General features: G+C 42.4%; 1 protein-coding gene across 1 annotated transcript in view; it reads right to left on the bottom strand.

The window, feature by feature from the left end:
• ABCC4 (ATP binding cassette subfamily C member 4) overlaps positions 1-12,335 on the bottom strand; it is a 1,099,276-nt gene that overhangs the window by 110,458 nt on the left and 976,483 nt on the right. The window contains exons 27-28 of the mRNA XM_029604735.1: positions 6,569-6,658; positions 5,273-5,445 (exon numbers count right to left, since the gene is read on the bottom strand). Of these exons, the coding sequence (XP_029460595.1) occupies positions 5,273-5,445; positions 6,569-6,658 (263 nt within the window). The remainder of the gene's footprint in view (positions 1-5,272; positions 5,446-6,568; positions 6,659-12,335) is intronic.

Raw genomic sequence — 12,335 nt, 5'->3', positions numbered from 1 at the left:
GTGCATATACGTCAGCCTGTGCCCAGTGGCATGGCTATTTTATAACATACACGCGCATATGTCTGCATGTTATAATACAGCCTGGCTATGCACACATATGCGCCAAATTTTAAATGCGCGTGCTCATGGGCACGCACATACTGCTTCTACCGCGTAAATCAGGGGATTTTAAAAGGGGTGCATGCTGACACCATTCCCTGTTTTACCAGTTCATTCCCAGTTTGTTCAGTTAATAGAGAAGTCCTCCAAACTCCCCCCTGGTTTAATAGCCTTGACTCCCCCCAGTTAACCACAACTCTTAACACTCAGCAGATCTGCCTAGTTTTCTTTTATTTCTAACTTTGCGGCATCCGTAACAGAAGTAAAGTTACGCGGCAGGGGGCCTCGTCGCAGATCAGGTTGTGTAAGTATTTACGTGCACATCTCACGTTCACGCCCCGAAATGCTCATGCCCCATCCAGCTCATTTTTGAAAAATTCCGAGTCGTGCTTATCTAGGTGTTTTTTAAAATACAGTAGGTGTACATAAGCCTGACTTATTCGCACATCCCTCAATTGATGCACGCATCAGGCTTTTAAATTTATCTCTAACCGAATACTGGCCAAATTTTAAGAGGCCTGTGTGCGCAAATACCGGCAGTTACGCGTGTGGCCATGGCCTGCACGCATCATGCACATTTTCTAAAGGGCCTGGCACTGATACGCACAGAAGTACTGAGCCTAAAGAAAGGTGCAGGGCAGGGGGCGGGGTCTGGGTGGTGAGGGGCACAGCGAGGCGGGGGGCGGTCAGGACAGCGCCATTAACCGCTGTCCCAGGGAAGCACACACCAGCAGCCGGCCGGCGCGCAGGGTTCACTTCTGCTTCCAAGGAGCAGTAAGTATAAAAATACGACGAGTGAGGTTATCAAATTTGCGGATGATACAAAATTATTCAGAGTAGTTAAATCACAAGCGGATTGTGATACATTACAGGAGGACCTTGCAAGACTGGAAGATTGGGCATCCAAATGGCAGATGAAATTTAATGTGGACAAGTGCAAGGTGTTGCATACAGGGAAAAATAACCCTTGCTGTAATTGCACGATGTTAGGTTCCATATTAGGAGCTACCACCTAGGAAAAAGATCTAGGAATCATAGTGGATAATACTTTGAAATCGTCAGCTCAGTGTGCTGCAGCAGTCAAAAAAGCAAACAGAATGTTAGAAATTATTAGGAAAGGAATGGTTAATAAAAAGGAAAATATCATAATGCCTCTGTATCGCTCCATGGTGAGACCGCATCTTGAATACTGTGTACAATTCTGGTCACCGCATCTCAAAAAAGATATAGTTGCGATGGAGAAGGTACAGAGAAGGGCAACCAAAATGAAAAAGGGGATGGAACAGCTCCCCTCTGAGGAAAGGCTGAAGAGATTAGGGCTGTTCAGCTTGGAGAAGAGACAGCTGAAGGGGGATATGATAAAGGTCTTTAAAATCATGAGAGGTCTTGAACGAGTATATATGAATCGGTTATTTACATTTCGGATAATAGAAAGACTAGGGGGCACTCCATGAAATTAGCAAGTAGCACATTTAAGACTAATCAGAGAAAATTCTTTTTCACACAACGCACAATTAAGCTCTGGAATTTGTTGCCAGAGAATGTGGTTAGTGCAGTTAGTGTAGCTGGGTTTAAAAAGGTTGGGATACGTTCTTGGAGAACTCCATTAACTGCTATTAATCAAGTTAACTTAGGGAATGGCCTCTGCTATTACTGGCATCAGTAGCATGGGATCTTCTTGGTGTCTGGGTACTTGCCAGGTTCTTGTGGCCTGGTTTGGCCTCTGTTGGAAACAGGATGGACCCTTGGTCTGACCCAGCATGGCTATTTCTTATGTTCTAAACAAAATTAGCAACACAGTAATAATGGCTGATTTCAATTATCCTAGTAATGACTGGATAAATGTCACATCAGAACAGGCTAAAGTTTGTAGATGAAATAAATGACTACTTCATTAGCAGCTGGTACAAGAACCAACAAGTGGGGGAGCTATTTTAGATCTAAACCTTAGAGGAACACATGATTTAATGCAATAGGTGTTAGGGCCTCTTGGCAATAGTGATCACAACATGATAAATTTGATTTAACTGGAGGGAGGATATTAAGGGAATCTAGTGCGCTAGCATTTAACTTTCAAAAGGGAAACTATAATAACATGAGGAAAATGATTAAGAAAAAAATGAAAGGAGCAACTGAACATGTTAATTGTTTATATCAGGCATGGATGTTGTTTAAAAATACCTTCTTGGAAGCCCAGACCAGATATATTCCATGCATTAAAAAAGGTGAAAGGAACGCCAAATGACAGCCTGATTGGTTAAAATGTGAGGTGAATATTTCTATCCTAGCTAAAAGAAAATCTTTCAAAAAATGGAAAAAGGATGCAAATTAAAAAAACAGCATAAGCACTGATAAGCTAGCTGCAAAGCATTGATAAGGAAGCACAAAGACAGATTTTGAAAAGAAGCTTGCTGTGGAAGCAAAAACTCATGATGAAAACATTTTCAGGTACATTCAAAGCAAAAATCCTACAAGGGAGTAGGTTGGACCATTAGATGACCGAAGAGTAAATGGGGCACTAAGGAAGGACAAGGTCATAACACAGATTAAATTAAGGTAATGATTCAGTGGAACTGAAACAAATCTCAGTGAACCTGGAAGATGTAATAGGACAAAATGACCAACTAAAAAGTAGAAAATCACCTGGATTAGATGGTATACATCTCAGAGTACTGAAAGAACTGAAACATTTATTTATTTATTTATTTATTTATTGGTTTTTATATACCGCCGCTCATCAGAGATATCACGTCGGTGTACAGGGAACGAAAAATACGCAATTGCGTTGTACATAGAACAGTATTGTATACCTACTGGGGTCGATTTTAAAAGGCGTGCGTGCACATGGATGTGCCAATTTTATAACATGTGCGCGTCGGTGCATGCATGTTATAAAATGTTTCCTGCGCTCACGTGTGCACCAGATTTTCATGTCCGCGCGCGCATATGCGGGTGGGGGGGGGGGGGGAATTTTTTAATACATGCTGTAACACGAGTAGGGCTTCCCCAGTTCCCTTGGGGGAGTGGACTGGGAGGGAACTTTCTTACCCCTAACCATATCCTTCCTCCCCCCCTCTCCTTTTCGACCCCTAAACTAACCCTACTTATCCCCATTTTTTAAAACCTTTTTGTACTTACTTCTCATCCGGAGCAGAAGTAAACTCCATGCGCCGGCCGGCAGCAGACCCGGCACTTGTGCGCATAACCCCCGATAATTACACGTGTGGGCCTTTTAAAATTTGGGCGACTATTAGCAATCTGTAAACTACCATTAAAATCAGCTATGGTACTTGAAGGCTGGAGAGTGGCCAACGTAATGCCTGTTCCCTCGGGTCTAGTTGCTGGCGAAGAAGAACCAATGCAATTAGGCTGCAGCCATCTGATGTCAAAAGAGAGAAGAACACAGAAGAAATTGGGTCTGTGCATGTATTGTGGACAAGCTGGCCATGCTATTCAAACATGCCCTATATGTCCGGGAAACTGGAAGACCTAAGTCCTGCGGGAGGACTCTTCTTAGGTCTTACTGCACCCACTCCTCCGCTCTCTCTTCCTGTATCCTTAATCTGCGGACCCTTAGAGTATCAGACTCTTACCCTAGTGGACTCAGGGGCAGGAGGTAATTTCATTTTACAATGATTAGTGGAGCACTTGCAGATTCCCACTACCACAATGACGTCTCCACTACTCCTATCTTCAAGAGGGGTACTGTTGCATCCGGTCTTACACGGCTTCGCCCCATTTGCCTCACCTTGTTCATGGCTCCTCCTTGGGAAAATGGCTACTGCCGCATCTGCAAGCCACCCTCTCCGGTGCGGCTATGGTACTGCCTCCCGCCATGCTCCTCCCAAGGCCCTACTAGGGTGCGCACGCGCACGCTCACGCACTACCCTCATCTTTATTCCAGCTATGGCGCGAACCTCGGGGCGTCCCTCTCAAGTGACGTCACACCATCAAGGTATTTAGCCTGCCCTTACTTGCTAGCTAATCGAGTTAGCAAGGACTGGACTCGGATTGGTCTCGCCGGTCTAAGCTACTCTGCCCCTTCCATGCTGCCACTGGAAGCTCTCTCTCTGCCCTTAGGGGTATTGACTAACCTGGGTACCCGATCCTCGGGTGCCCTCTGCTTTATTTCAGGTGCCTTACAGGGATCAGTTACTCGCTCCTCGAGGGCCTGCTCTCCCTGCCTCGGTGCCAGTACCATCTACTTCAGCCTGATGGAATCTACAGCTACCATCTAGTAAGTAATCTAACTTTCAGTCTGTCTCATCTACAGCATTTCCTTGCTAGGAAACCTATACCGGAATTCCCCTATACCAACGGGGTGAGAAGGGCTCTGCCGAGGGTCCCGAGACTGCTACATCTAGACTACCTCACTACTGCCACCTCTGGTGGTAAACATCAAGTTGTACAATAAAAGATCTAAGTCTGTATTTGTGCGTCCTGAGTCTAGCCCAGTACTGTGGCTCCTCACGGGGCCCCTCCCCGTGGGCATCTGCCACAATATCCAAGAATCCACCCAAACACCACTTAACCATAACAGTTGGGAGTCACCACCCAGGAAAAAGATCTAGGCGTCTACATGGATAATATGTTGAAATCTTCTACTCAGTGTGTCAGCCATCAAGAAGGCAAATGGAATGCTAGGAATTAAGAAAAGAATGGAGAATAAAACAGAATATCATAAGCCTCTGTGAAGGACTGTGCCTAAAACCCCTCTTTAAACAGTACTGGACCAGGCATCTGGCCTGGTCCACCTTAAAAGCAAGGCATGCAGGTAGCTCTGCGGGTGAGTCCCCTGAGAGCAGGAATAAGAGCTTAGACCCGGAGGGGAACAGACAGGCCTTGGCTCTCCAGCAGAAGGCAGCTTTTGACACATCTCTGTCCTGAAGGTGAACCCCAAATGTAAAAGCTGAAGGTAAATGGTGATTGTGACTACTATTGAAGGTAAGCAGTTTAGGTGGAATTTGCTTGTAGAAAATAGTTTTATCTAAGAAGAACCGGAGTCCAGTGTGCACCTGTCCTCTTGCAAGCTACAGTTGCTTGGCTATGCCTCAGCCTCTATCACTCCATAGTTCGGCTGGGGCACTCCACTATTCAACTTTCTCCATTGAAAAAATTAACCATTCAGACCAATACTCCTAAGAAAGCTCCCTTTGAATTCCAGTTTCTGTACCTTGGATCCACATTTGCTGTTGCTTCATCAATAATCAATATTCGATTTTTCCTGAGGATTGCACGGGCAAGGCACACCAATTGTCTTTGACCGACACTGAAATTAGATCCTGATTCAGCCAATTGTGTTTCTATTTTCTCAGGCAGATCTTCTATCGTCTCCTTCAACTGTACCTGTAGATGTGGTAACAAAAGATGGGTGTAACTTTTATAAATAAAAAACACTTGGCTCATGACTGATGTCTAAAACTGTGCTACACCATTTTAAGAGGAATTATAAAAAAAATATTTTTGAAAAACTATGACAGCTGCTCTAGCTGCTTACTAATTCTAATATATTTAAGCAAAAGACTTCATCCAGTAATGCTTCATCCAGTAATGCAATAAGGTGGTGGTTGGTGCTAATTTCATGGTATCTATTTTTTTTTCTATTTATTTATTTATTTATTTATTTAAGGCTTTTCTATACCGACATTCGTTGTTGGACATCATATCGGTTTACAGTCAACATGGAGTCAGGAACAAAGTTTTACAGTGTAACCCATATAACAGCTTTTTACAGAGTAACTATAATAACAGTTTAACGGTTTAACAAAAACAGCTATTTCTGCTAAACTTCATGTCAATACATGTTATAGAAAATAAAATACATTTGGATGCCATTGGAATGCCACTGGTGCGACTGCTCTGCAACTCTCTGTGCCAAATCAAAAATAAATAAATAAATAAATAAATAAATAAATAAATATATGTTGTACTATATTCTGCTATTGCAAATAAACTAGCTTATGAACTCCAGCAGAGCTCATTTTTTGCAATACATCAAAAAAGATCTTTCAGTCATTTGCCACGTCTGGTTCATGCTTGGACCATCTTCTGTTTGTACTTGTGCAGCTCTCTTGTAATTTATATTTTAGCTTCATTCAATGTACCCTGATTCTAAGTAAAAATAAATAAATAAAACTTGAGGATTGCACACAACTCTGGTTACTGAAAACTGCCCCTTTAAGCTTAGCTTCGGTTGATATTTTTTGGACAATTTCTCGTGCAGCTGGCATTTGTGTGTCACGGGGAAATCCAAGACAGCTGTAAAAAAATTAATATTCAAAATAAAGCAGAACCTGTAGGACACAATACTGTTTTGTACATTTAGACTTTTCACTCATGCTACACGGAAAGAAAAAGTTGAATCTGAATGCAATGAACCAGAATATACCAAGCACATACAAAAATAATGATCCATTTTGCTGTATAGTTTATTTTCAAAAGTATCATAAAGTCTAATTTTGTACATTACCTCTTCCAAGGCATTCCATAGTTCTTCATCAGTATGTTCACTGAAAGGGTCAAGGTTTTTTCTCATTGTTCCCGTGAACAAAACAGGTTCCTACAGATGAAACATTTAGAATGTGGTGGTATATTTTAATTGCTTATGTATTTTTAACATTTTTTTTATATTTCCTATTTTCTTCTATACAATAGGAATAAAAACCAGAAATACTTTATGACATCTGAATAAGATGAAGAAATATAATGGCATTTACTGAATAAGACAATGGAGGACAAGGCCACAAGTACTGCAGTTACATTTGCTTCTGTATCAGTATTCAGACTTCTTTAATGTCTTGTGTGTGTATTGTCTGTCATTATTATTTGATGAATCCACAAATTACAGCATATTTATTCTATCTTAAGCCTGAAATTACAAAATTAAAAGGCTATTTGCCATTTAAAATATATTTCATTTAATTATCTAACCCTCAAGTGCTGCAAATAGGTCTGGTTTTCAGGATATCCACAATGGCTATACATGAAATATTTGCATACAATGGAGGCAGTGCATGCAACTATATCTTAACTATATCTGCCTGAATGCAGCACTCAAGAAATGGAGTTGCCTACCCCTTATTTAATCCAAACGATAATAAAAACAATTGCTGGCAGTTTTCCTCTTGCTGTTTTTAGGCTTCTAGATTAATTGAAACCATCCTCTATTAAGGCTACAGCACCATGATTCTTCATTCCCAAACTACCTGGGTTTTTCCCTCATTTTATAACCTAGCCAAGATATTACATGCACCTTGAGTCTGTTTACCAGATGCCATTGTTGTGTGATGTTAGAGACCCACTTCCATTAGTGCTGTCTCTGCCACATAAGTGGCTTGACCAAGGAGTAGAAACTGAGCTTGGAAATTGAAGCCAGGTCTCCTGCGTAGCACTGCCACCAGACCAACTCGAGAATTAAGTGCTTACCTGTAGCTTTGGTTCTTTGACAGTCAGTATGATGTCAGTCTTCACACCTTGGTGAAATCATCGGATGGAGCCTAGCATGGAACTTTGACTTCAAAGCTTCTAGAATTCTCCATTGGGCATGTGGAGTCCTAGCCACTCCCCTGCATTCCATGCAGAGCCTTCAATCCATTTTACTTTCTATAGCAGATCACCTCATACAAGGCCAATCTTACATATTGGCCCTCCTAGACATATCTTCGGCCTTCGATACTATTAACCAAAACATCCTCATACAACGCCTCAGTGAAATCAGAATAGCTGGAGGTGCCCTCAGCTGGATTACATCATATCTTAGCAACAGGTAATACAAAATCAAAATTGGAAATCACGAATCCAAAGCAATCCCCCTTAACCAGAGGGAGGAGCCTTGCAGAACACCATCATCCACCCTATTCAACATTTATCTACTGCCCCTCTGCAACCTTCTCTCTGAACTTGGACTTACACACTATATATATGCAGATGACATGCAGATACTCATATCAATTAACAACTCATTACCTCAGGCCATCTACACTTGGGAATCCACCCTTATCGCAATTAACAATCTTCTATCCAACATCCATCTTGCCCTTAACAAAGTCAGCATGGCTTTACCAAGGGCAAGTCTTGCCTCACAAATCTGCTTCACTTTTTTGAAGGAGTTAATAAACATGTGGATAAAGGTGAACCGGTAGATATAGTATACTTGGATTTTCAGAAGGCGTTTGAAAAAGTTCCTCATCAGAGGCTTCTAGGAAAAGTAAAAAGTCATGGGATAGGTGGCGATGTCCTTTCGTGGATTGCAAACTGGCTAAAAGACAGGAAACAGAGAGTAGGATTAAATGGGCAATTTTCTCAGTGGAAGGGAGTGGACAGTGGAGTGCCTCAGGGATCTGTATTGGGACCCTTACTGATCAATATATTTATAAATGATCTGGAAAGAAATACGACGAGTGAGAATCAAATTTGCAGATGACACAAAATTGTTCAGAGTAGTTAAATCACAAGCAGATTGTGATAAATTGCAGGAAGACCTTGTGAGACTGGAAAATTGGGCATCCAAATGGCAGATGAAATTTAATGTGGATAAGTGCAAGGTGATGCATATAGGGAAAAATAACCCATGCTATAATTACACAATGTTGGGTTCCATATTAGGTGCTACAACCCAAGAAAGAGATCTAGGTGTCATAGTGGATAACACATTGAAATCGTCGGTGCAGTGTGCTGCGGCAGTCAAAAAAGCAAACAGAATGTTGGGAATTATTAGAAAAGGAATGGTGAATAAAACGGAAAACGTCATAATGCCTCTGTATCGCTCCATGGTGAGACCGCACCTTGAATACTGTGTACAATTCTGGTCGCCACATCTAAAAAAAGATATAATTGCGATGGAGAAGGTACAGAGAAGGGCTACCAAAATGATAAGGGGAATGGAACAACTCCCCTATGAGGAAAGACTAAAGAGGTTAGGACTTTTCAGCTTGGAGAAGAGACGACTGAGGGGGGATATGATAGAGGTGTTTAAAATCATAAGAGGTCTAGAATGGGTAGATGTGAATCGGTTATTTACTCTTTCGGATAGTAGAAAGACTAGGGGGCACTCCATGAAGTTAGCATGGGGCACATTTAAAACTAATCGGAGAAAGTTCTTTTTTACTCAACGCACAATTAAACTCTGGAATTTGTTGCCAGAGGATGTGGTTAGTGCTGTTAATATAGCTGTGTTTAAAAAAGGATTGGATAAGTTCTTGGAGGAGAAGTCCATTACCTGCTATTAAGTTCACTTAGAGAATAGCCACTGCCATTAGCAATGGTTACATGGAATAGACTTAGTTTTTGGGTACTTGCCAGGTTCTTATGGCCTGGATTGGCCACTGTTGGAAACAGGATGCTGGGCTTGATGGACCCCTGGTCTGACCCAGTATGGCATTTTCTTATGTTCTTATGTTCTTATGTTAACACTGCAAAAACAGAACTTATGCTCAACACGCCACAAAATAGCACTGACATCTCCCTACACCACACACCCCCCACATCTATCTCGTTCACTCAGCAAGTTAGAGACCTTGGTGTCACACTGGACAACCATATGAACTTCAAAAAATTCATCAATTCCACTCTTAAAGAGTGCTTCTTCAAATTACATACCTTAAAAAAATTAAAACCCCTCCTTCATCTTACTGATTTTCAAACAGTACTGCAAGCAACCATCTTTTCGAAAATCGACTATTACAACTCCCTCCTCCTAGGTCTCCCCAAAAATACTATCTAACCACTCCAAATCCTACAAAATGCTACCGCCCGCATCCTCACTAACACTCGAAAAAATGAACACATATCACCCGTCCTCAAGGATTTACACTGGCTCCCCATTGTACACCGTATTCAATACAAAACTCTCTCCATTATTCACAAAGCCCTTCATAACCCTGACATGAATTGGTTCAAGGATTCATTAATATTCCACACATCCTCAAGACCAACCAGAAATCAATACCTGGCAACCCTATGCACCCCCTCTCCCAAACACTACAACCTTGCATCCACAAATGCTTGATCACTGTCCATAGCCGGCTCTGCGCTTTGGAATTCTATGCCAGCTAGCCTACGCCAGGAACTCTGCCCAAAAGAATTTAAGCAGAAATTAAAAACCTGGCTATTTAAACAGGCATATATCTAAACAGGCAGATACCTACACAGGCTTTTTCTTGTATTTTGCCCACCCCTTCCTTCTCCATCTCATTCCTGCAATGAGCCCTCCCCCCCCAGCCTTCTTGTCTCTTCTACTCTGTACGTCCCTCCACCCTCTGCTACCATATTTACCAGATAATCACTACTGTAACTTAATATTCAGTTACTCAAATATCAATTAGCTGTATCTGAAACACATAAACTCTGTAATCCTTGCTCATAGTTACCTAACGTCCCTCCTTATAATGATCCGCACTTATAAAGAGCTCCCTTGTATAGAGTCCTATGTAAAGAGCTTTAAGTTAAATCAAGAGTTCTATGTAAAGAGCTTTAAGTTAAGTCAAGCTCACGTTTCTTCGTAAGTATAAATAGTTCATGTAACTCGCTTTAAGATAAGTTTAGTTCATGTTTTTGTTGCATTTATAAATAGCTCATATTACTCACATATATCAAGAGTTCTCTGTAAAGCATTTATAAGCTGCAGTTCATGTTTTAATGTAAACCGATGTGATACTCACAGGGGTACATTTAAAAAACAGCGCACACGCGTACTTTAGTTCGTGCACCAGGCGCGAACAAAAATCCGGGGTCGGCGCGCGCGCGGGGGTGCACATTTGTGCAACTTGTGCGCGCCAAGCTCTGCGCACGCAGCCTGTTCCCTCCGAGGATGCTCTGAAATTGGAGCGGCCTCGGAGGGAACTTTCCTTCCACCCCCCCGCACCTTCCCCTACCTAAACCCCCCCCGGCCCTATCTAACCCCCCCCTACCTTTATCGCACAAGTTATGCCTGCTCGAAGCAGGCATAAGTCGCGTGCGCCGATGGCCCGCTGCCACGCCATCACCCGACCCGGGGCTGGTCCGGAGGCCTCGGTCACGCCCCCGGGCCGGCACCACGCCCCCTGGAATGCCCGAAATGTCGCGCCACCCCCCGACAGGCCCTAGCAAAGCCCCGGGACTTACGCACGCCACCGAGCCTATGCAAAATAGGCTCGGTGCGTGCACACAGTGTATGTCGGTATATAAAAACTTTAAAATAAATAAATAAATAGAGCTAAGGCTTGGAGAAACCAACTGCAAGGGGCGGTGGGAGGGTTTGGTGAGGACTGACATCCTACTGTCCATCAGACAACCAAAATTATAGATAAGTAACTTCACCTTCTCAGAGGACAAGCAGGATCGCAGTCTTCACACACAGAGGCACCCAAGTTACAGGCTGTTGGCAACTAAAAAGAAAAGGAAAACCAAAAAGAGACAGCACACAATACTGTTTTGGGTGGCGACAGGACAATTTAACATTTTTGATTTTGTCTTCTCTTTTTTTTTTTTTTTAATGGCAGTTTGAACCAAAATAATGGGCTCAAGAGGGATGGAGTTGGGTTCTACAGACTATCCAAAATTTACTGTCCCATTGGTAGTTCCTTTCAAAATAGCAGTCAGATGCAAATGTGTGAAGAAAAACTCACATTGCAGTTTTTCCAGCAAAGCTGTCCTGGCTCTAGTACCAAGAGCCTTGACTGGCCACACCGGGCCTTACTGGGCATAACAAAAGGAGTGTAATTCTCTAGTCAAGAGAAGAGTGCTCTTGTCTATGAGAATTCCAGGTTTAAAGGTATCCATGAAACAAAAAAATGGGCCCATTCCACATATAAGGCTATGGTTCACTTGTAATTCAAATTGCAATGTCAATTCACCTACATGGACTTAAGCATGACTGTAGGTAATGTCTTGGGTATGTGTGCACCATATTGCAAAACAATTAGCACAAAGGGGAAAAAAGTCCCTAGGGCCTGGAGCTCATTGACTGCATGCCAAAGTGACTACCATCAAAATTATGACATGTCAGGTCAGGTACTTCAGCTCATGAAAACCCAGAGGCCAGAAAGGAGATTTTAACAACTGGATGAGCACCACACCAATTCCTTGACACAGCAGAAGGCATGATGGTGTCTTGAAGTGAAGCCATCCCTGCAGAAAAATGTACAATGTAAAATTGTATCAAGATGGATTTACCATTTACATAGCGGCAGAAGTACCAGTTTCACCAAGGCAAACCTTAACTGCATCAGTTATCCAAGTGACTTGGAGACATGTAACAA

This window comes from Rhinatrema bivittatum, chromosome 5, assembly GCF_901001135.1.
Source record: "Rhinatrema bivittatum chromosome 5, aRhiBiv1.1, whole genome shotgun sequence".
NCBI lineage: Eukaryota > Metazoa > Chordata > Amphibia > Gymnophiona > Rhinatrematidae > Rhinatrema > Rhinatrema bivittatum.
This window is presented reverse-complemented; position numbering and strand designations above follow the sequence as displayed.